This window comes from Mirounga angustirostris, unplaced genomic scaffold, assembly GCF_029215605.1.
Source record: "Mirounga angustirostris isolate CCGP_5_RB_7025 unplaced genomic scaffold, mMirAng1.0.hap1 SCAF_12, whole genome shotgun sequence".
Taxonomy (NCBI): Eukaryota; Metazoa; Chordata; class Mammalia; order Carnivora; family Phocidae; genus Mirounga; species Mirounga angustirostris.
This window is the reverse complement of record NW_026991720.1, coordinates 53,288,619-53,313,593: the sequence shown is the minus strand read 5'-3', so window position 1 is coordinate 53,313,593 and position 24,975 is coordinate 53,288,619. Positions and strand designations below refer to the sequence as shown.

The 24,975-nt window shown below is 35.8% G+C and overlaps 1 protein-coding gene across 3 annotated transcripts in view; it reads left to right on the top strand.

Annotated features, from left to right (window-relative positions):
• SP4 (Sp4 transcription factor) overlaps window positions 1-24,975 on the top strand; it is an 87,897-nt gene that overhangs the window by 58,928 nt on the left and 3,994 nt on the right. Inside the window, exon 6 of one of the 3 annotated variants that reach the window (XR_010406504.1) lies at window positions 10,816-11,043. The exons of 1 other annotated variant lie outside the window; for it this stretch is intronic. Coding sequence is in view for 1 of the 2 variants with exons in the window: in XM_064575182.1 (XP_064431252.1) it covers window positions 20,679-20,722 (44 nt within the window). In the remaining variant the exon portion in view is untranslated. Of the gene's footprint in view, window positions 1-10,815; window positions 11,044-20,678; window positions 21,042-24,975 lie in introns of those variants that run through there. One more of the 3 variants, XM_064575182.1, reaches the window with a different exon arrangement.

Below are 24,975 nucleotides of genomic sequence, written 5' to 3'. Positions count from 1 at the left end.
CATGATTTTGTTGATTTGGTTCATTTCTCTTTTCTTTTTGATAAGTCTGGCCAGGGGTTTATCAATTTTATTAATTCTTTCAAAGAACCAGCTCCTAGTTTCGTTGATCTGTTCTACTGTTCTTTTAGTTTCTATTTCATTGATTTCTGCTCTGATCTTTATGATTTCTCTTCTCCTGCTGGGTTTAGGCTTTATTTGCTGTTCTTTCTCCAGCTCCTTTAGGTGTAGGGTTAGGTTGTGTACTTGAGACCTTTCTTGTTTCTTGAGAAAGGCTTGTATTGCTATATACTCTCCTCTTAGGACCACCTTTGCTGCATCCCAAAGATTTTGAGCAGTTGTGTTTTCATTTTCATTGGTTTCCATGAATTTTTTAAATTTTTCTTTAATTTCCTGGTTGACCCATTCATTCTTTAGTAGGATGCTCTTTAGCCTCCATGTGTTTGAGTTCTTTCCGACTTTCCTCTTATGACTGAATTCTAGTTCAAAGCATTGTGGTCCAAAAATATGCAGGGAATGATCCCAATCTTTTGGTACTGTTTGATTTGTGACCCAGGATGTGATCTATTCTGGAGAATGTTCCATGTGCACTAGAGACGAATGTGTATTCTGTTGCTTTGGAATGGAATGTTCTGAATATATCTGTGAAGTCCGTCTGGTCCAGTGTGTCATTTAAAGCCTTTATTTCCTTGTTGATCTTTTGCTTAGATGATCTGTCCATTTGTGTGAGGGGCGTGTTAAAGTCCCCTACTATTATTGTATTACTGTCAATGTGTTTCTTTGCTTTTGTTATTAATTGGCTTATATAATTGGCTGCTCCCATTTAAGGGGCATAGATATTTACAATTGTCATATCTTCTTGTTGGATAGACCCTTTAAGTATGATATAGTGTCCTTCCTCATTTCTTATTATAGTCTTTGGTTTAAAATCCAATTTGTCTGATATAAGGATTGCTACCCCAGCTTTCTTTTGATGTCCATTACCATAGTAAATGGTTTTCCACCCCTTCCCTTTAAATCTGGAGGTGTCTTTGCGTCTAAAATGTGTCTCTTGCAGACAGCATATTGATGGGTCTTGTTTTTTTATCCAATCTGATAGTCTGTGTCTAATGTTTCTAATGTTGTAGGTTACCGACCTCTTGTCCTGAGCTGCTTTCAGGATTTTCTCTTTGTCTCTGAGACTCGTAAGTTTTACTGTTAGGTGTCGGGTTGTTGACCTATTTTTATTGATTTTGAGGGGTGTTCTCTGTGCCTCCTGGATTTTGATGCCTGTTTCCTTCCCCAAATTAGGAAAGTTCTCTGCTGTGATTTGTTCCAATATACCTTCTGGCCTTCTCTCTCTTTCTTCTTCTTCTGGGATCCCAGTTATTCTAATGTTGTTTTGCTTTATGGTGTCATTTATCTCTCGAATTCTCCCCTCGTGATCCAGTAGTTTATCTCTCTTTTTCTCAGCTTCTTTATTCTCCGTCATTTGGTCTTCTATATCACTAATTCTCTCTTCTACCTCATTTATCCTAGCAGTTAGAGCCTCCATGTCTGATTGCACCGCATTAATAGCCTTTTTGATTTTGACTTGGTTAGATTTTAGTTCTTTTATTTCTCCAGAACGGGATTCTCTAGTGTCTTCTATACTTTTTTCAAGCCCAGCTAGTATCTTTATAATCGTTATTCTGAACTCTATTTCCGACATCTTACTAATGTCTGTATTGATTAAGTCCCGGGCAGTTGGTACTGCCTCTTATTCTTTTCTTTGAGGTGAGTTTTTCCATCTTGTCATTTTATCCAGAGGGGAATAGATGAATGAGAGAACAAAATGCAAAAAAAAATGCTAAAAGGGTAACAACGACCCCAGAAAAATATACACTAAACAAATCAGAAGAGACCCGAAACAGGACATGGGGGGGAGAAAGGGGGAAAAAAAAAAGAGAATATGATCGGCTGGTGAATAGAACAGAGCCACACACTAGATTTTCGGTGTATTTTGGTTTGTTAGAAGAAATTGCCTCCCAAAATTTTAAAGAAAGAAAAACTTTTACATATATGCAAAAATAAGGGTAAATACGATAAAGAGATGGAATATGACTGTAAAGATGAAAATTAAAAAGGATTTTAGAAAAGGAATTGATAAGAAGTTGAAAAAAGAAAAACAATTTTAAAAAGAGAGGGGCTCCTGGGTGGCTCAGTTGGTTAAGCAAGTGCCTTCGGCTCAGGTCTTGATTCTGGAGTCCTGGCATCAAGTCCCACATCAGGCTCCCGGCGCAGTGGGGAGCCTGCTTCTCCCTCTGACCCTCTCCCCTCTCATGCTGTTTCTCTCTCTCTAATAAATAAATAAAATCTTTAAAAAAAAAAAAAAACTTTTTTTAAAAAAGAATGTGATCAGGCAGGAGACTAGGACAACGTCATACACTAGATTTAGGGTATATTTTGGTCTGTTAGAAGAAACTGTATCCCAAAATTTTAAAGAAAGAAAAACTTACATATATACAAAAAGTAAGGTTGAATACAATGAAGAGATATGACTGTAAAAATGAAAAATTAAAGATTTTTAAAACGGAATTGATAAGATGGTTGAAAAAGGAACGAAGAAAAATTCAACTAAAAAAATACAGAAAAAAAATTTTAAAAAGTCACTTTGAAAGACTAAGGCATCATGGGAAAAAAGCCATGAATTCTGTGTGCTATATTCCCCTAGTGCTAGGGTTTTGCCATTCTCATTGATCGGTAAATTTGGTCTTGGCTGGATGTTTTTGCTGATCTTCTGAGGGAGGGGCCTGTTGCAGTGATTCTCTAATGTCTTTGCTGGAGTCGGAATTGCATTGCCCTTGCCAGGGGCCAGGCTAAGTAATCTGCTCGGGTTTGCTCTCAGTAGCTTTTGTTCCCTGAAAGCTTTCTGTACGGCTTTGGAGGACGAGAGTGAAAATGGTGGCCTCCCAATCTCTGGTCCCAGAGGAGACGACAGCTCCGGGCCCCACTCCTCAGTGCGCCCCTAGAGAAAAGCAGTCCATCACTCCTGTCTCCTGGTCTCTGGTGGCACTCCGTGCTCACCCGGCCTGTGACTGAGTGTTTCTGTCTCTGGCACATGACCCCGTTTGGAGTCTCCAAACCCAGCAGATTCCTACATAGCACTCCCTCGCTGCTCCTCCCAGGGGAGGAAGGGGAGTCTCCCCAGATCTGCTGCTTGTTGGGTCCCTGCTGGAAGAGCAGTGGCCCGACTGTGCCGTGGATCACAGTTTATGGCAACCCCGAGCTGAGAGCTCACGCCTTGGCTCCGTCTTTTCAGCTGGCTTCCCCACTCCGATAGCTGGGAGCTCTGCCACACTCAGGCACCCCCGGTCTTTCTGTGACCCTGAGGGTCCTGAGACCACACTGTCCCGGGGAATGTTCCAACCCCCCCCCCCCCCCCCACTTAGCCACTGGAGCAACGTCCCTCAGCGGAGCAAACTTCTAAAAGTTCCGATTTTGTGCTCTGCTGCTCTGTCACTTGCCAGTAGCCGGCTGACAGAGGCTCCCTCCCCCCACCGTCTGTCTTCCTGAATATCGCCTCGGATTCACTTCTCCGATCGTCCTACCTTCCAGAAACTGGTCGCTTTTCTGTTCAGAGTGGCTCCTATTCTTTTCTTCACTCTCCTGTTGAGTTTGTAGGTGTTCTGAATGGTTTGATACCTAGCTAGCTGAATTCCTGGGACCAGACGAAATTTTGGTCTCCTGCTCCTCCACCATCTTGCTCCTCCCCTGGGATAAATTTTCTAATTAGACTTTAACCTTTAACTTATACCAAGGTACATGTGGGATAGAAGAGGAAATAGAATTGACATGTATTGATCAGCTACTATGCATTACATGTTTCAAATAAATTATCTCCTTTAATTCTAACACTGTGAGGTAGATAATTAGCTTCATTTTACAGATCAGAAAATTGTCTCAGAAAACAAAAAATAGATGTTAAATTTATTAAAAGTTTAGTTTGATATGTAAATAAATTAATAGGCAAATGAGTCTTAGTATACTGGCTGAATTCCTGAGTTAGCATAATACTAAAACTAAGAATTTTAGTTTTTTGGGTTTTTTTTTTAAGTTTTAAAAGGTTTCCTTATGGTATTGCATTGGGGCTTCTAATAATGCCACCTCACCATTGATATTGGCAAATATAGTGTGATTAATCCCATAACAGTATTGATGTCTGTTTTAAAAGAAAATATTCTGCTGTTTATGTCAGAATGTTAGGATGCAATATTTCCACTCTGGATTAGCAGTGGGACAAGTTAAGGAAGACAGGAAAAATTGCCACTTTCTTTGATTTGGAAACTCACATTGTGATTTCATCATTTTATTTGAGAAATATGAGACTCTAAAGTCTCTCTTATTACCTATCCACAACTCATAGAGATACACAAAACAAATTTATCCAAGGATTCATATACACATATACTTTAAAATCAAATCACTAATGATTTGAAGGCGTATTTTCCTTTTTTTTAATGTTTCACACCATTATAATCTTCTACAAGCTGGAATAATTCAGAATTGAATGTATGTTAAGCTTACTTTCAGTGTTTCAAACATCTTGAATACATCATACACAAAATTGTGTAATTAAACATATTACGTTGAAAACTGTTAAGCTTAATACCAGTATACTTAAATTACTTCTAGTGACTGAATACAGTAACTTCTAAGTATTTGTTAAAATTTTTGAAGAGAATAGGAAACAGTATCTTTTGAAACAAATAAGTATTGATTAAGCATTTAAATGTTAAATTGAAAGCCTTGGCCATTCATTCCAAGAATGATGTTTTATTTAAAGGCCAACCACTACACTGAGTAAAAACTCAGTACCTAGTGTGAATGAAGATACGAGTTATTTTTATTCACTTTTGAAAATAATGCCAATTTTTTTGCTTTTGAGGAAAAAAATTTTTTTGAATTTCCAAATGATACATGTACCTGGTATTTAAAAATCAAATCATTGGGGCACCTGGCTGGCTCATTCAGTAGAGCACAGGACTCTTAATCTCAGGGTCATGAATTCAAGCCCCATGTTGAGTTTACTTCAAAAAATAAAATATACAAAAAAATTTAAATCATAGAGGTTACAATGTTAAGGGGCTTGCTTTTTAAAATTAATTTTTTTATTTGATGTATAGTTGACATTATATATTAGTTTCAGGTGTACAACACAGTGATCTGTCATTTGTATACATTATGAAATGCTCACCACAGTAAGTAGTTACTGTCTGTCATTGTACAGTTATGACTGTATTCTCTATTCTATACTTTAACATTCCTGTGACTTATTTATTTTATAACTGTAAGTTTGTGCCTTTTAATCCCCTTCACTTATTTTGCCTCCCCTTCACCTATTTCCCTCCACCCCACTTCTGGCAAATACCAGTTTGTTTTCTGGATTTATGATTCTGTTTTTGTTTTGTTTTGTTCTTTAGATTGCACATATAAGTGAAATTCTATGGTATTTGTCTTTGGGCTAACTTACTTCACTTAGTGTAATGTCCTCTAGTTTCATCCATCTTTTGCAAAAGGCAAGATTTCATTCCTTTTTTGCTTGAGTAATATTGCATTGTCAGTCTATACCACATCTTCTTTATTCATTTATCTGTCAGTGGACACTTGGGTTGTTTCCAGATCTTGGCTATTGTAAATAATGCTGTAGTAAATGTAGGGGAGCCTATGTCTTTTCAAGTTAATGTTCCTTTTCTTCCCAGAAGAGGAATTACTGCATTGTATGTTATTTCTATTTTAGTTTGTTAAGGAACCTCCATAGTATATTCCACGGTGGCTACACCAGTTTACATTCCCTCCAACAGTGCACGAGGATTCCCTTTTTTCTGCATCCTAACCAAGAATTATTTTTTGTCTTTTTGATGCCAGTCATTCTGACAGTTGTGAGGTGATAGCTCATTGGAGTTTCGATCTGCATTTCCTTGATGATTAGTGATACTGAGCATCTTTTCATGTATCTGTTGGCCATTTGTATGTTGTCTTTGGGAAAATGTCTATTCTTGTCCTCTGCCCATTTTTTAAATCAGATTTTTTTTTGATGTTAAATTTTAAGAATTCTTTATATATTTTAGATATGTCATATATAAATATTTAGGGGACTCTTTGCCCCATCCCTTGTTTTAATACCCAAGAGAACCATATTTAATTTTGTAACTGTTTTTGCATTTGTGTTCTTCCTGTGATGATTGTTATATAGCTAAATATGCTTATTGTTACTGATCTATCAATAGTAGACACTATCTCTTGACTTCCTGCGTTGCAAATTAAGAATTTACCTCAATTTACACCATCTGACAACATTCAAATTTTTTTAACTGAGTGCAGGCCTAACACTATCTCTTGACTCACCACTCTGTGGTACAGATATTAGCATGTATGTCCTTCATTCCATATTGTTTCACCTCTTAACTTCTCGAGAATTAGATAAATTTTACTATCTCTCTTCTCTTTCTCTTGATGTTAAAATGTTTACTTTCTCTCCAATAAGCACTGTTCCTTTTTTTTAGTGGCTTAGTTCTTTTATATTTTAAGATTTTATTTGAGAAAGAGAGCATGAGCGGGGGTGGGGAGGTGAAGGGGGACGGAGGGGCAGAGGGAGAGAGAGAAGCAGACTGCCTGCTGAGCAGGGTGCCCCGCTTCTCTTCAGGGCTGGGGCTTGATCCCAGACTCGCCCCGGAGATATGACCTGAGCCGAAGGTGGACCCTTAACTGACTGAGCCACCTAGGCACCCTAGTAGCTTAGTTCTTAAAATGGAAAACCAATAAACAGTAATTACAATATGACTCTGATGTAATGAGTGTGATTACATATCCTTTCCTCTTTTTTCTTGAAGTTTCTAATTGCCTTTTTTCCCCTTGCATTGGCTAACTTTATCACTTCCTTTTGTTATTTTGCCTTTTAAGGAATAAAAACAGCTTCATCCAATTTTTCCTTTTCTTTGGAGGTTCCAGCTTTCTAATCAGTCTGATTCTTTTCTAAGACTGCTGCATAGGTATAATCTTGAGACTTCTCTTCCCTGCTGTATTGGTTTTGATCCACTGTTCTCAAGATCTCCTGCCTTCATTTTTCTTGGTTTACTTGTTTGCTGGAAAACATTCTGAAATACTTCCTACAGTAAAGCTCTAGGAAGTAAATTGGTCTGAAAGTGGCCTTATATTGCTTTCCAACTTAGTAGATGGCTTGGCTAATACAGGATCTTAGGTTGAAAATGATACTCAAAATATTAGTGGCAGTGCTGTATAATTTTCTTGCAGCTCTTTTACTAATATGAAGTCCATTTCTTCATTTTTTGTAGGTGACCTAATTTTCCCCTGTCAACTTTTAAGAACTTATTTATTTATTTATATTTTTACTTTGAAATAATTTTACATTTACAGAAGTAGTTGTAAAGATAGTATAGAGGGTTCATCTATCCCTTTCACACAGCTTCCTCTAATACTACACCTCTTCCATATCCACATAATTTATGAAAACTAAGAAGTTAACATTGGTATAATACTAGTAATTAAATTATTGACTTTTCCACAAATAATACTTTTTCTCTTCCAGGATTCAATCCAGAATACCACATTGCATTTATTAATCATGGCTGTTTAGTCTCCTGTAATCTGAAATTGCCTTACTCTTTTTTTTACTTATTCTTTTTGTTGTTATTGGTTTTGTTTGTTTTTTCTTACCTTGGCAGTTTTGAAAGTTAGGTACTTTGTAGAATATCCCTCAATTTGGGTTTATTTTCTCATGATTAGACTGACATTATGAATTGTTAGGAAGAATATCACAGACACCATTGCCCTTCTTCATTTCATCATATTAGGAAGTAGACAATGTAGTGTGTCTTACTGCTGGTGAATTGGTTAAGATAGTGTGTGCCAGGTATCACCACTGAAGTTATTGTTTTTTTTCTTTCCGTACACTGTTTATTAGAAGCAAGTCAGTAAGGTCCAGTCTACACTAAAGGGGCAGTGAAGTAAGCTCCACCTCTTGGAGGGAGGAGTGGCAAGGAATTTATGGATGTACTGTAAAACAACCACTGTGATTAGTAAATGTGTGGGGCAGGGTGGAAAGGGTGGATTCTTTGAGTCTATGCAAATATCCTGTTTCTCTGTAAAGATAATTCTAATGTTTCCCTTTTAGCATTCCTCATTGTTATCCTGCCTACAGCAATTACCTTGTTGTTTTAAAGGTCATTTTCTGTTTCCCTCTTTGCTTGTACAGTTTTTAGTTTTGATTCTTGTGCAGGGAAGATTTATACCTTCTTCCCCAATTATTTGTTTATTTAATCATTTATTTATAATCCATTATGGTCCCATGAGTATTTTATTTTTGGGGTTACAATTCATTATTGTCATTATTTTCTTGCTCAAATTGTTCCATCTTTGGCCATTTGGAAGTTGTTTTAGATTGCCTCCTCTGTCCATTTGACATACTCTTGGGGTTTTTTTTGTTTTAACCATAAGAGCTTCTGTTAATCTTTATGTTCTATTGATTTCATAATTATGTATGTTACATAGTTTTTCATTTATTGTGCAAACTGGTTGGGCTCTTCAACTCTTTCTCCCCCAACCCCTTCCAACCTCCCCATTCTCCCTTTTTTATTCTCTATTCTTTTTGCAGTCTTACTTTGTGTAAGTTGAACTCCTTATATTGATTTTTTTAATATCTTAACAGCTTTTCTTTTTTTTTTTTGTCTTTTTACTTTTTTTATTTTCTGTGAGATTTCTTAACTTTATATTCAGATATTTCTTTTGAACTTTTTCTTAATTTCCAAGAGTGCTTTCTATTGTTTCCTTTTTTATAGCATACTCTTCTCATTGTAGAGATGCGGGAGCTCACTGAAAATCTCTTGAGTTTTCCAGCTAGATATTTTTTTCTTAATACTTACGTTTCTTCCAAGGTAATTTTTTTCTCTGTACCTTGCTTTTTCCTGATGTTATAGGCTTTCCTGAATTGTGCACTGGTCCTTGGCTTTTATTCAAGTTGATGATGATGATTGATAACTATGTTTAAGTAAAGGAGAAAGCTTTATGAACTGGTGACTTTCATTTTAGACAATTGGGCAGGGATACTGTGAGTTATGCTGCAAGATACCTAATTACCAAAATACAGTAATAAACTGTGGGACCATATTTCTGTGGATACAAATCATCAAATATTCTGACCCAATTTTTTGATAGGATTAATAATCCATGTACAGACTTTAATTTACTATTATATGTTTTACATCTCCCTCTCACCATTTTGAGTCTGAGACGTCTACATAATTCTACAGAAGACAGATTGGCTCTCTTTAGATATATCCTCTTAATAATCTCTGTTCTAGTCTGCAGAAATTTGATGCAATCAAAACTTGTATAACATTGTATAACACAAGTGAGTTTCACAGGATTTTTTTCCTCCTTTGTCTCCTAGCATTGACCCTGTGGGCCCTGAATAGCAGGTGTAAACACCATATATATCCAGCCAGAGGGCTGAGAAAAGAGGCCCCTTTGCTCTAAGGCCAGCCCTCTTTGTACTTTCCACTGCAGTAGTGGCAGCAGAGACACCTAAAAACCTGAGAAAATACCCATATCTCTGGCCAAAGGAACCAGAACCTTCTTTTCCATTGAATGTGAGGGAATCACTATTATTTTTCTTTTGCCATTTTACTCTGATGGTTATGGCAGTCATATGTATGTGCAGAATGATATAGGAAGCCTCAAGAATTCTTTCTGGCCCGAGGAACCAAGAAGAAGGGACACCTGGAGGTTGAGAAAGCATGAGGAAAATTTTGCAGAGATCTGTAAAAGGTGATCCCTAATTTCATTAACGGAACAAAAATACAGGGCTCATTCCTGAGCTGCACATACACAGAACAGACCCAAAGAACCATAGCAAAGGCTTCAAGAACTCAACTATCTTATAAACCATCACCTGATTGCCAGCATATGCTGAGCAGACGTAAACATAACAGAGTCCTTGAAAATGAATTAATATTGGAACTCATGCCCAAAGAAGGCAAGATAGAACTAGTATGAAACTGAATGGGTCATTTACCTGCTAAAACAAAAACTTAACATTTCCCAGAGGATTCTTTAACAGAACCCAGAGTCACCACAACATAATATCCAAAATATCCTAGGATACAACCCAAAATTATTCAACATACTATGAACCCAAGTAAATCTGACTGTGTCAAGATGATCCACATGTTGGAATTATCAGCCAGTGACTATAAAGCAGCTATTACAACCATCAGCCATGGAGTAAAGGTAAACATGTTTGAAATAAAAAGAAAGGCAGAAATTTTCAGAAGCAAAATTGAGACTCTAAAAATGAACTAAATGGCAATCTTGGAACTGAAAAAAAAATGCATCATTGCAAAGTTAAGAATTCCTTATGTGTGCTCAAGAGCAAATAGAGATAATAGAAGGGTCACTGAAGTTGAAGACAGATCACTAGAAATTATACAGTCTGAAGACCAAAGAAGAAAATGATCAGGAGGAAAACATTAACTGGGTCTCAGGGAACTGTGGAACTTAAAAAATTAGTGTCATTTGAGTCCAGAAGAAAAGGAGGAAAAGATCGATGTAGAAAAATATTTCACAAAATAATGGCTGAGACTTCCTATATTGGGTGTAAATTATGGATTTAAGAAGTTTATTGAATCCCATACAGGAATTGACAGGAAGTCATGCCCAGATACATGAAAATCAGTCTGCTAAAAATTAAAGGTAAAGAAAAAATTTAGAAAGGAGCCTAAAGATAATGACACATTATGTATAGAGGAATGCAAATTTGAATGATGAATCATTTCTCTTCAGAAACTATGGAGGACAGAAAAGGAAAAGAATTGCCAGCTCAGCATTTTATATCCAGTGAGTGTCCTCAATAAGAAAGGCAAAACAAAGGGATTTTCAGATGAAGAGAAACTAAGAATTTCTTGTCATCAGATCTACTCCACAAAGGAAATGCTAAAGAAGTTTTTTAGGCTGAAGGGAAATGATACCAGCGGGAAATTGGGAATTTAATACGGAAGAACAAAATAAATGGTAAATACCTGGGTAAATATAGCAGGCTGTTAATCCTCTGCTTAAGTTTTTAAAAAATATGTTTTTTAAAGTAAAAATTTTAGTAGTGGTGGATTTTCAATGTATGTGAATATAAAATATAAAAAAATGTGGGGAGGGTAAAGAAACCTGTATGGTTTTAAAGCTGCTTTGTTTTCAGGTGAAAATATAGAACACAGTATATATGTATTGTGAAAAGTTAGCTATATATATTGTAATCGCTTTATCAATTACCAAAAATACAGAGATTCAGGGGGGAAAGGGGAATAAATTAAAATAGTATGCTAAACAATATTCAGATAATCCAAAAGAAAGGAGAGAAGGGAAAAACAAAAATGAAAAAAACAGAGGACAAATGGAAAACAGACAACAAAATAATAGACTTAAATCTAAACAAATCAGTAATTATATAATGTCAATGGTCTAAACCTAACAATTAGAAGATATAGGTTGTTGAATTGCATTAAAAAAACACCAGATTATATATTGTGTACAAAAAGCCCACTTTAAATATTATATGGATAAATTAAAAAGGATAGAAAAAACATACATGCCATACAAAGACTAATCAAAAGAAAACCAAAGTTGCTATATTAATATAACAGGCAAAATAGACTTCATAAAACAATGAAAAGTACTAGATATGACAAGACATTCTATAATGATGGAATGGCTCACCTTACATGAAGGGGTAACAATTCTGAATGTAATAGGCACCTAACAACAGAGCTCTGAAGTATATAAAGCAAGAACTGACAGAACTAAAAGGTAAAATAAAGCAATCCACAGTTTCTTAGTGATTGATACAAGTAGAAAAGTAGAAAGGGTTTAGAACATCATGTTTACCCTAATTGACATTCATAGAGTACTCAAGCCAATTGCAACAGAATACTTAATTTTTTTCATAAATACATGGAACATTCTCGAACTTTTGTTCTGTGCCATAAGTTACACCTTAACAAAGTATTTTCTCAGATCATTCAATAGAATTAAACTAGAAGTCAGTAACAAAAAAACCCTGAGAATTCCATATTTTGGAAATTAATCACCACATTTCTGATTAACCCTCTGGGTCAAGAAGATATCTTAAGGGAGATTAGAAAATATATTTTCAACTGAATGAAAATACATATCTTGTGGGATGTAGGTATAACAGTGCTTGGAATTTATGGCAGTAAGTGCTTTTATTAGTAACAAAGGTTTTAGTCAATAATTATTTTTTTAAGATTTTATTTATTTGCCAGGGGGAGAGAGAGAGAGAGCACACAAGCAGGGGGAGCAGCAGGAGGGGGAGAAGCAGGTTCCCCACTGAGCAAGGAGCCCAGTGCAGGACTCAGTCCCAGGACCCTGGGATTATGACCTAAGCCGAAGGCAGACACTTAACCAACTGAGGCACCCAGGCATCCCTTAGTCAGTAATTCTTAAGTAGAATAAGTTTCTACCTTAAATACTAGAAAACAAACAAATTAAACCCAAAACAGGAAGTTAGGAAGCAATAAATAGGAAAAATAAGTGAAATTGAAAATAGACAAATGATCTAATAGAGAAAATCAGTCAAACCAAAATCTGTTTTTCTTCAAAAAGATAGAATTAATAAGTCTTTAGCTAGACTGGCCAAGAAAATTTATCGATCAATGCCAGGAATGGAAGAGGGGGATATCACTAGAGCCCCTATAGACAATATAATAATAAAGGAATGCTATGAATAACTCTACACTCTGAATTAGAGAGCTTAGGTGAAATGGACCAGCTCCTTAAAAGACAAAATTGACCAATACTTGCTCAAGAAGAAATAGATACTATATCTATTAAAGAAATTGAATTTTAGCGAAAAACTTTCAACAAAGAAAACTCTAGGCTCAGATCGAATTATTGGAAAATTCTTTATTAAGTAATAAATGATAGCAATTCTGCACAATCTTTTTTAGAGAATAAATGAAGGAACGCTTGTTAACTATTTTATGAGGCCTTCATTACCATGATACCAAAGCCAGACAAAGACATTCCTAGGGAAAAAGAAAAAAACTTATCAGTATCCTCAAAAATACAAATTTCAAAATCCCCAACAAAATAGCAAACCAAGTCCAGTAATATATTAAAAGAATAATTTATCATGACTGAGTTGTGTTTATTCCAGGAATGGAAGTCTGAACATTCCAAAATCAATCGGTTGATGTAATTTATCATACGAACAAGAGAAGGAAAAAAAATCACATAATTACTTAAATATATATACAAAAAGTATTTGGGAAAATCTGCATTCAGTTTGATAAAAATTCTCACATAACTAAGAATTGAAGGTTATGTCCTTAACCAAGTAAAGGGCATTTGTTAAAATACTACAGTTAGCATCATACTTACTGATGAAGGACCTAATACTTATCCATAGGGTCAGGAACAAGGCAAAGATGTCTTGTTTTTTGTTTTTTGTTTTTTAAGTTGGCATGGAGCCAATACACGGCTTGATGTCACAACCCTGAGATCAAGACCTGAGTTGAGATCAAGGGTTCAACACATAACCAGCTGAGCTTCCCAGGTGCCTCAAGATGACTGATTTTTATCACTCTCTTCACACTGGTATGGAAGTCCTACCTAGTGCAATAAAGCAAAAAAAAAGACAACACAGATTCTAAAGAAAGAAATAAGTGTCTTTATTTGCAGACAACCTGGTTGTCTATTTAGAAACATCCTGGCATCTACAAGAAAGCTGTTTGTACTAATAAGTGTTTGGTAAGATTACAAGGTTAATATACACAATGAATTGTCTTACTGCGTACTAGCAATGAACAACTGGATACAAGTAGCTTAATAAATACTGTCATTTTTAATAAGGTGAAAAGAGTAAAACACTTTGCTGTAACTGACAAAATATATGCAAGATATGTATACTGAAAACTAAATATTGATGAGAGAATTGAAGATGATTTACATTCATGTAGACATATACCATGTTAGTGGATTCCATGGCCCAATATTGTTTTGATGTCAGTTCTCCCAGATACATATACAAATCTAGTGCAGTTCTTCTCAAAATTACAGCAGTATTTTGTAGATATTAGTAAGGTGATCTAAATTTATATGAAAGGCAAAGCAATTAGGGTGTCAAAACAGTTTTGAAAGAAATACAAAAAGTCAGCCGATTGACATTAATTGATTTTAAGATTTCCTATAAAGCTACAGTATTTCAATGCTATGAGGTTTTGGTGAAAAAAGGGACACATAGATAAGACCAAATAGAGAATTCAGAAATTAACCCACACACATATCATGCAAAAATAATTGTATGGGGAAATTATTTTCAATAAATGGTTTGGAAGAATTGGACAGCCACATGCAAGAAAAGAAATTTGAGCTACATACTGCATATCTTTTACAAAAACTGACTCAAAATTACTCAGACCAAAACCTGAAAGTATAAAACTTTTTTTTTTTTAAGATTTTATTTATTTATTTGCGAGAGAGAATGAGAGACAGAGAGCACGAGAGGGAGGAGGGTCAGAGGGAGAAGCAGACTCCCCGCCGAGCAGGGAGCCCAATGCGGGACTCGATCCTGGGACTCCAGGATCATGACCTGAGTCGAAGGCAGTCGCTCAACCGACTGAGCCACCCAGGCGCCCCAGTATAAAACTTTTTTAATAAAATATAAAAATCTTTGTGACCTTGGATATGTTAGAGTTTTTAATACAACACCAAAAGCACAATCCATAAAAGAAGAACTGATATATTGGACTTGATAAAAACTATAAACTTTTGCTCTGTTAAAGATTCTGTTAAGAAAATGAAAACATAAGACAGAGACAGAAAACATTTCAAAAACATATCTGACAATGTACTTTCATCCAGAATCTATAAAGAATTCTCAAAACTCAACAATTTGTAAACAACCCAATTTTTTAAAAATTGGCAAAGGATTTGGACATTTCACTGAAGAGGATGTACATCTGACAAGCACATGAAAACATATATCATCTTTATTTGAGGAATGCAAATTAAAATTGCAACGAAATACCAGTACACATTTATTAAAATGGCTAAAATTAAAAACAAGGACACCAAAATCCTGACAATTAGAAGAACCGGCAAGAATGGCCAAGCTGGTGAAATGCAAAATGGCACAGCGTTTTTGGAAAACATTTTGGAATTTTCTTGTAAAAGTTAAACATATACTTAGGCTATGATCTAGCAATCCACTCTTGAGTATTCACCCCAAAGAAATAAAAAGTATGTTCACACAAAAAGCAATGAATATAGCAGATTTTATTTAATCACCTCAAATTGGAAACAACCCAAATATTCTTCAACTGGTTGAATGGCTAAAGAACTGTGGTATATTGCTAGAGGAGGTAATCCAACAGACTTGACTGCTGGTTGGACCTGGGTAATCAGAGGCTTCTCATCCCTCCCCTGTCCTTAGAATATACTTTCTGCCCACTGTTCCCATAATGGGAGCTGTTAGAAGGATGTAGCCTTGAGAGAGAAAGATGTTGAAACCATCTGGACAGTATATATGACTGAACCCAGTTAAGACCTCTTTGTAAACTTTTAAGATTTGGCAGGTAGATGTAGAGACCTATTTGTCTGGTGGCCATCCAAAACAAGCCTCATAAGTAAGTTTCCTTTTTCTTATAAGTTAAAATTGCCACCTACCAATGTGGAATGGTCTGCCTCCTTTGTTTTCTCCTTACCCTTTGTGTACAGGGCCAGTTGGTGAACCAACATATAGATATATACAACAGAGTATTGCTCTTCAACGTAGAGGAATGAATTATTAATATACACAACCACAGTGATGAAATTCAGATGCGTTAAGTGAATGATCCCAGTGTCAAAAGTCTACCTATTGTATGATTTCATTTATGTATGACAATATATGGAAAAATAAAAACCATAGAGACAGAGAATAGATTATTGTTTTCTAGGGCATAAGGGAGAAAAGAATTCAACTAGAGGCATCGTGAAGGAATTTTTGAAAGTCATAACAACTTGCATATTTTTATTTTGGTGATGACTAAATGATTTAATATATTTGTCAAAACTCATAGAGCTGTGTCCCGAAAAGAATAATTTTACTTTGTATAAATGAAAACATAAGGTTTTAAAGTGGGAGACAAACTCATTTTTGAGAAATTCTAATGTAAAAAGGGAGAGAGACTTTTCTTTTTTTTTTTTTTGAGAATCCAAAACCATTTTCTTTTCAGCCTCATACATATGCCTCAGTAACATACAGCACGTCTCTTAACTCTTCCAAGAATGATAGTATTTAGAGCCAGAGGAATACCTAAAAATGATTTTGTGCAGCCCTTCATTTTATAAATAAGGACTAAACTGAAGTTTTAGGAGGTTGATTGATTTCTTTACTAAGGCCCAAACTTAGTTCTTGAACTAAGTTGAGTGATTAGTGATGAGTAAGGATGAGCCATTGGATTAGTAGAGTAAACAAATTCAGACAGGCAATAACAGTCACAGATAACATTTCTGAGGGCTTTCATTGTGCGGGGATTTTTCTAAATGCTCTTTTTCATTCATTTTCTCATTTAATCCTTTGAACAGTAACACAAAATAGGTATCTCTGTTATTCCTAGGTAAAAATGTAGAAACTGGGGCACCTGAGTGGCTCATTCGTTAAGTGTCTGCCTTTGGCTCAGGTCATGGTCCCAGGGTCCTGGGATCGAGCCCCACATCGGGCTCCCTGCTTGGCGGGACGCCTGTTTCTCCCTCTCCCACTCCCCCTGCTTGTGTTCCCTCTCTCGCTGTGTCTCTCTCTGTCAAATAAATAAATAAAATCTTTTTAAAAAGTAAAAAATAAAAAATAGAAATGAAGAAACTGAGAATTGGAGAGAGAAATTGCCCAAAGTTACATGGCTGGTAGGTAAAGCAGAGTCAAGATTTTTATCCTGAACAAGAATCCAATTCCTACGAAAAACGGAAGTATCATATGTGAGGACCTGCAAGCAGTTCAGTGTTTGGAACCATAATATTTGTGACAATAGATTTAAAAAAAAAAAAAATAGGCAGAGGTTAGTTACCATTGTATGTTATAAACTATTTAACTTTGTTTTTTTCACAGCCTTAGGAAATGGGAACCACTGAAAGTTTTCAGCAGTTAATCAGATTGGTCATCTTTTTATTTTAGACCATTTGGTATATGTAGGAAGAATAGATTTATAGGGAATAATTTTGAGACCATTTAGCCAAAGACAATAGCTGTTGTTGACAAGATCCTAACTAGAACAAAAGTTTTTTTTTCTTTTTTAAAGTTTTGAGAGTATGTGGGACCAGGTCAAGAAATGATTGTGTAATAAAATTGACAGGACTTGGTGATTATTAAATGTGAGAAAAGAGATAATAGGTACCAGTGATAACTGCTTCCAGTTGAAATGGAGACTACAGGAGAAGGATAAGTATATTGTAGAATTGTCTACCTTTCTTCAGTTGTCTGTTTTGTTTCTCATGGTTGTTTGTTTTGGGGCTCTGTTGTTAGGTGCATATATATTTATAATTGCTATATCTTCTTGATGGAGTGAGTCTTTTATCATTGTAAACTGTCTTTGTAGTAACTTTTTATCATATTGGTCTGTTATTAATACAACTATTTCAGCTCTCTTTTGCATGCTATATCTTTTTTCCATCCTTTACTTTTAGCCTATTCATGTCTGAGTTTAAAGTGAACCTCTTTTAGATAGTGTATAGTTGGATCATATTTTTCTGTAATTCTTTCTGGCAACCTCTTCCTTTTAATTGGAAGGAATTAATGCATTCACAGTTAATACATTCACATTTAATACAATTACTGATGAGGACTTAATGCCATTTTGGTATTTGTTTTCTACGTATCTTCTTTTTTGTTCCTGTATTCCTCTGTTATTGGCATTTGGTGTTAAATATTCCTTGTGTGTTATTTTAATCCCCTTGTGATTTCTCTATAATACTAATATAATATTTTATTTTCTTAGTGGTTGCCTGCTTTGGGGATTACAATTCACATCTTAAAATAATCTAGGTGCAAATCTGCTAGCAATAAATTCTTTCAGTTTTTATTAATCTGGAAATGTCTGAATTTCTCTTCATCTCTTTTAAAGATTTATTTATTTATATGAGAGAGAGGGAGCACGCTGGGGTAGGGGCAGAAGGAGAGAGAGAATCTCTAGCAGACTCCCTGCTGAGTGAGAAGCCCAATGCAGGGCTTGATCCCATGACCCTGAGATCATGATCTGAGCCAAAATCAAGAGTCAAACACCCAACTGACTGAACCACCGAGGTAACCCCCCCACCCCATGCTCATTTTTGAAAGATAGTTTTGCTGTATGTAGAATTCTTGGTTGACAAGATTTTCCTTTCATCTGGTATCATCCCACTGCCTCTGGCCTCTATGAACTCCAATAAAAAATAAGTTATTATTTTTTTACAATCCCTTGTAGGTGATGCATCATTTTTCTTGCTGTTTTGTAGATTCTCTTTGGTTTTGACTTTAAGCAGTTTATGATATGTCTCAGTGTTAATCTCATTGCATTTAACCTACTTGGGGTTTATTGAGCTTCTTGGATGTGTACATTAATGTTTTTCATCGATTTGAGAAGTATTCAGCTATCCTTTCTGTAAATATTCGTAAATATTCTGCAGATATTCTTAAATATCTTGGATCAATAAATATCTCTCTCTTGCTGAGAGGTTTTGTGTGTATGTTGGAATGCCCTTCAGCCCTCAATTGACAACTCTGCCTTAGCTTTCACTTCCTGCCTATGCAGACCCTCAACAGTTAAGCACACATGAGAGTTTGGGCCTTCTCAGGTCTTTCCTGGGCATGCTCACAGCTTTAAAGCATGTATGTTGCATCTAGATTCCAGGGAGTATGCCAGAACTTTTCAGAGCCACTATGGATATTTTTATTTCCCAGTTTTTCCTTTTAAGCTTTTTGTTAAGTCTTTTTATTGTTTGTCCCAAGTATTATCCATTGCCCTGGGATTCCATGAAGTTAAAACACTTACCTACAATTGTTTTAGACAAACACACGTTCCTTTCCATCCCTGGAAAAAGACTTTTTACATTGGGCTGTCTCCAAGTCAGGGTCAATACAGTAGTTTTTTAAGTGAGGTCTTCTGAAGAACCACAGACAGATCCCATTATCATTTACTTGGAAATGAGGTTTTGAAAGAGTTCCAGCTCTGTTCTCCCTTTGGTAGCTGCTAGGCTTCTGGGGAATTTAAAATGGAATTAGGGAAGTTAAAATACCATAAAATTTGCTGTTCTAATCAAGATTCAGCCATTTTCCTTTAATAAACAGTGGTGAATTTTGTTTGTGACACATTGAATGATGTGTATGGCACATCTAAGAGATGTGGAATTCACAGTTTGATTTAGGAATCTGAATCTTGATGCCATTATCCATTTTATAGATCATAGTTAAAACTATTAGAGTAGATAAGATTACTTTTAAAAAGCATTTGTGATAAAATTGATCAAATGATTTGTGTATTCAAATAGATAATTGCTTAAGAAGTAAATGAAAAATTATTCATTATGCAAATTGATGTCCCTATAAAGTCATAGTCTCACATCTCAGCCCATCAATCAGAATAGCATTGCATTCTTACTTTTTTTGGTCAGATTCCTCATTATTTTAATAATTATCTAAATTTTGTTGGGGCACCTGGCTAGCTCAGTTGGTGGAGTATGTGACTCTTGATCTTGGGGTTGTAAGTTTGAACTTTGTGTTGGGTGGAGATTACTTAAAAATATTTAAGTCTTATGTCCATTGTCCTTCCCACTCAATCTCTGTTTACTCCCATTTCTTCTACGTCAAGAATATAAGCCATGTAACTTCTTGGAAATTATCATTGCTCCCCCTTTTAATTTACTTTTATCCACAGGTAAAGATAGAATTGAGGGTACTCGTGAGAAGATTCATTTAGATATTCTAGGCTGGGTAGGTATAAGAAGAGTGTCCAGGAGAGACTAATAAGTTGAAGGTGTTGGAGGGGAGGGTTTGAGGGATCCAACAAGCCTCACAGTTTGAGTAACTAGGCTTCTTAGAACAAATAAAAAAAATTATTTAGTGTGGATTATTAAAGTTGTTATTGTTATTTAAAAATTGTATAGTTGACCCTTGAACAGCACAGGTTTGAACTGTTCAGGTCCACTAATACGTGGATTTGTTTGTGTTTTTTTTTAAATAAAGTACTGCAAATGCATTTTCTCTTCCTTATGATTTTCTTAGTTATGTTTTCTTTCCTCTGATTTACTTTATTGTTAGAATATAGTATATAATATATGTAACACAAAGTATGTGTTAATTAACTGTGCTATTGGTAAGGCTTCCAGTCAACAATAGGCTATTTAGTAGTTAAGTTTTGGGGCAGTGAAAAGTTACACACAAATTTTCAACTGTGCTGCAGGTATAGGGGGTCAGTGCTTCTAACCCCTTGTTGTTCCAAGGTCACCTGTATATGCTACACATGGATATTTGGTGAAAGTTATTCATGAGCCAAGGGGTATGTTTTTTACTTGGCTGTGACAAATGCGAGACATTTAAAAGTGTTCCTGTGTAGTGAGTTGAATTTTGTCTCTTAGAGATGTTCAAAGTCCTAATCCCTGATGAATATGACTTTATTTGGAAATAGGTTTTTTGCAGATAAAATTAAAGATGAGGTCTTACCATACCTAGTGCCTAAAATTTAGGACCTGTGGACCCTAAATCCAATGGCTGATACCTCTGTAAGAAGGGAAGAAGACACAGAGACATGGGAAAAGGCTATGTGAAGACAGAGGCAGAGATTGGAGAGATGCAGCTGCAAGCCACTGAATGCCAAGGATTGCCCAGAAGTCACCAAAGCTAGGATGAGGCATGGAAAGATTCTTCTCTAGAGTCTGGTGGGAGCATTGTCCTACTGACACCTTCATTTTGGACATCTAGCATACAGAACTGTGAGAGAATAAATATCTGTTGTTAGAAGCCACCCAATTTGTGTTACTTTCTTAAAAAAAAAAAACCCAGGGAAACTAATACAGTCATTTAGCTTGCTCCTGAAATTAATTTTAGTTTGTCTGTTTTAATTATAAATATATTAAAAATTAATTTTAATTTATAAATATGTTACCATGACAAACAGAAATAACATTAATTCATAAGGTATGTTTTATACTTGTATTAGCTTGATTTGAGGGCAACATGTTGAAAACCAGATTACAGGCAGAACTGTGACAGCAAGATAGTTGGCTCTTGATGGTACTTCAAATAAAGCTTAAAAGATCTGATTTATTGCATTTATTCAAATCTGTGATTCCATTGACAATCTCAGCTTTTCTGAGAGAAATTACTCTTAATATTATGCTAGGAAGTAATCTAAAATAGTTTCTAAATATGAGTCTTCTATTTACGTCCTTTTAAAAGACTACTATATTTTATTTATTTTTTTTTTTTTTAAGATTTTATTTATTTGTTTGACAGAGACACAGAGAGAGAGGGAACACAAGCAGGGGGAGTGGGAGAGGGAGAAGCAGGCTTCCCGCCGAGCGGGGAGCCTGATGCGGGGCTCGATCCCAGGACCCCGGAATCATGACCTGAGCCGAAGGCAGACGCCTAACGACTGAGCCACCCAGGCGCCTCAAGACTACTGTATTTTAACAGTCATGTAATACAACATGGCATTCTCTTGATAACCTAGGTCAAAGTAGCAATTCTCTTTTCTTTTTTTTAAAGATTTATTTATTCATTCATTTATTTATTTTTTTTTTTTAGAGAGAGAGAAGGAGAGAAAGCATAAGTGGGAGGGACAGAGGGAGAGGGAGAGAATCTCAAGCGGACTCCGCGTTGAGCACAGAGCCCAGCTTAGGGCTCAATCCCACAACACTGAGATCACGACTTGAGCTCAGACCAAGAGTCAGACGCTTAACTGACTGTGCCACCCAGGCACCCCAAGCAGTTTTTTTTTTTCTATACTCAGTTTATTAAACCAAAATTGTTTGGGTTATGTTCTTGATATTTTCTTACAGAAGTAAAATTTGGGATTTGTCCTTGACATGCTTTGGATACTTGTAATGAAAATACTTCACAGATTTTGGATCATGTGATAGATCATTTATCATTTATTTCCTTATTAGGCCTTACTTTTTTCAAGATTATAGCTTATATATCTCTTAGTTTTCTGTTGCTGCCATAACAATAACAAACTATCTCAAATTTAACAGCTTAAAAGAACACACATTTATTATATCACAATTTCTTTAAGTCAGAAATCTGAGTAGGCTTGGCCTGGGTCCTCCACCTCCATCTCACAAAGTCAAAATCAAGGTGTCAGCTGGGCTATTCCTTATCAAAGGCTCTAGGGGAGAATCTGCTTCCAAACTCATCGACACTGTCAACCAAATTGTTTTTGCTGTTGTAGGACACAGGTCCCTGTTTCCTTGCTGGCCTTCACCTGGGGGCTGTTGTTTGCTCCTGGAAGCTGTCCATATTCTTTGTCATATTCTCCATGTGGCACCCTCCCAGCAATAGCAGGTCAAGTCCCTTTCAGTTCTAATCTCTCTGATTTTTCCTGCTGCAGCTCTGACTCCAGCTGAAGAAAACTCAGCTTTTAAGAGCTCATGTGATTAGATTGGGCCCACTCAGATAAATCAGAATAATCTCTCTGTATTAACACCTGAAATCTGCATTACATCCCTTTGCCATGTAATAAAACGTATTCACAAATTCCAAGGATTAAGGCATGGCCATTCTTGCTTATCATAAGTAACTAATACCAAGTTTCAATAATTAGTTATACTAATTACAGAAGTATTAACCTGAGAATAATTATAAAATAATTAAGATAATTATAAATATAAGGAAGATACTCTTAGTATAAGAATTCTGACCTCCTTGAGATAAAGGATAATAATGTTTGCTAACAGTAAGAAATTTAGAAATTGTCTGACACTACAGAAAACACACTTCTTTGTGGAAAAGGGTAGCAAACTGAAATGTCATTTCCATAATGTTAGTTTAATTGTGCAGTGTAATTTACTTAATTTAAGATTCTAGCCAGGGGTGCCTGGGTGGCTCAGATGGTTAAGCGTCTGCCTTCAGCTCAGGTCATGATCCCAGCGTCCTGGGATCGAGCCCCACATCGGGCTTCCTGCTCAGCGGGGAGCCTGCTTCTCCCTCTGCCTCTCTCCCTGCTCATGCTCTCTTCCTCTCTCCCTCTCTCTCTCTCTCTCTATCTCTGTGTCTCAAATGAATAAATAAAAAAAAAATCTAAAAAAAAAAAAAAAAGATTCTAGCCAGCTTTTATTGCTTAAAATTAATTGACACCCACATCAGTTAAGAATAGACAGACTAAAAGGTCCACATACACACCCTGTCACCATGATATCCCACACAGTTTGCCACTAGATTGGCTGGGACTTAAATTTCTTAATTGGTACTGATAGCTCCACATGGTTGCAAATGACTATCACAAGATAATAGAATCCTCTTAAAGTGTCAGACTCTCACTTGTTCATTTTTGTATCACTGGTGCCTGGTACATTGTAGATATTGCACAAATATTTGTTCAAAATGATTGAGTTCATGAGCATCACAGCTAACGAAGACTTACTAAACAGCTACTATGTGCAGGTTGATCATCCAGTTGATTCAGTGCTTACTAAATGATGTGTCTTCGAGCCATCACCACCTGATTTTTTTCTGATTATTCCTGGCCATTGTTGCTAGACAGGCGCTTTAACCAACTAAGCCACGGCGCCCACCTGGCCATTGTTGCTATAAAGAAAGGAGGTCTGTAATCGCACTTTGATGATTAGAATAAAAAGCCCAAACCAGAAGTACAGTGCCTTGAATCCCGCTGTGATATTAATAAGTTGTATGATTCCCAAGATTAATTAATTTCTGAGCCTCAGCTTACTCATTTATAAAATGAAAAATGTAAAATAAGATCTTTAAGATTTCTTTTAACTTTAAAATTTGTAAGCTGTGAATTTTTCTTTTGTAATAAAATGGGAGACTTGAAAGGTTGGAGGAATTCAAGATTATCTTAACCTTAAAACCCTCATTTAATCATTTTTTGCCCTTGTCTAAGTATCAACATTCAGAAAATGCGCAAATGTTTTTGAGAATTTTGCTTAAACCATATATTTATCCTTTCATTTAATTTTTCAAGACTGAAAGAGAAAAGTTTAATGAAATACCGTCAGTGTAATTTTTTAAAAATAAAAGCAAACACGAAGAGGGGATTATCTGATATAAAGTTGAGCCTATAGATTTTCTACTGATAAGTCAAAAGTAGGGCTAAGTGAAGAAGTCAGCCAAACTCCATTTTCTTAGGATTCAAATTCTAGTATCAGATGGAAAACATTTCTTTCCCTTAAGTAACAAGTTTTAGAGGGAAGGACTAAAGCTAATGGTTGATCTGTTGTGAACATGATGGTATACCACTTAACCAAATTTTTGTGCACTCCACCCATTACACACAGAAGTGAAATGCATTTTTTCTTTTTAGTTAACATTTAGTTTTTATTCCAAAATAGCGAAGTAGTTAGTTCCAGTGGAATTATCTTACATCTTAAGGAGAGCATATTTAAGGATCAATTTGTATACGAGAACCTAACCGCCTTATTCTGTGACACCTCAGAACTGTGTTAAATCTGAAATGGAGTATTTGTCCAACTTGTTTTTGCCTTGTGAAGAAACTTGGTACAGTATTAAATTGTTAACTGATTTTATTTTAAGTAGTTCTAAGATAGTTTATGCCTCTAGGTATTATACTTAAAATGGAGACAATAGCTTGTTTTTTGTTTTGTTTTAAGATTTTATTTTATTTATTTGAGAGAGTGAGAGAGCACAAGAGGGGGTAGGATCAGAGGGAGAAGCAGACTCCCCGCTGAGCAGGGAGCCCGATGTGGGACTCGATCCCAGGACTCTGGGATCATGACCTGAGCCGA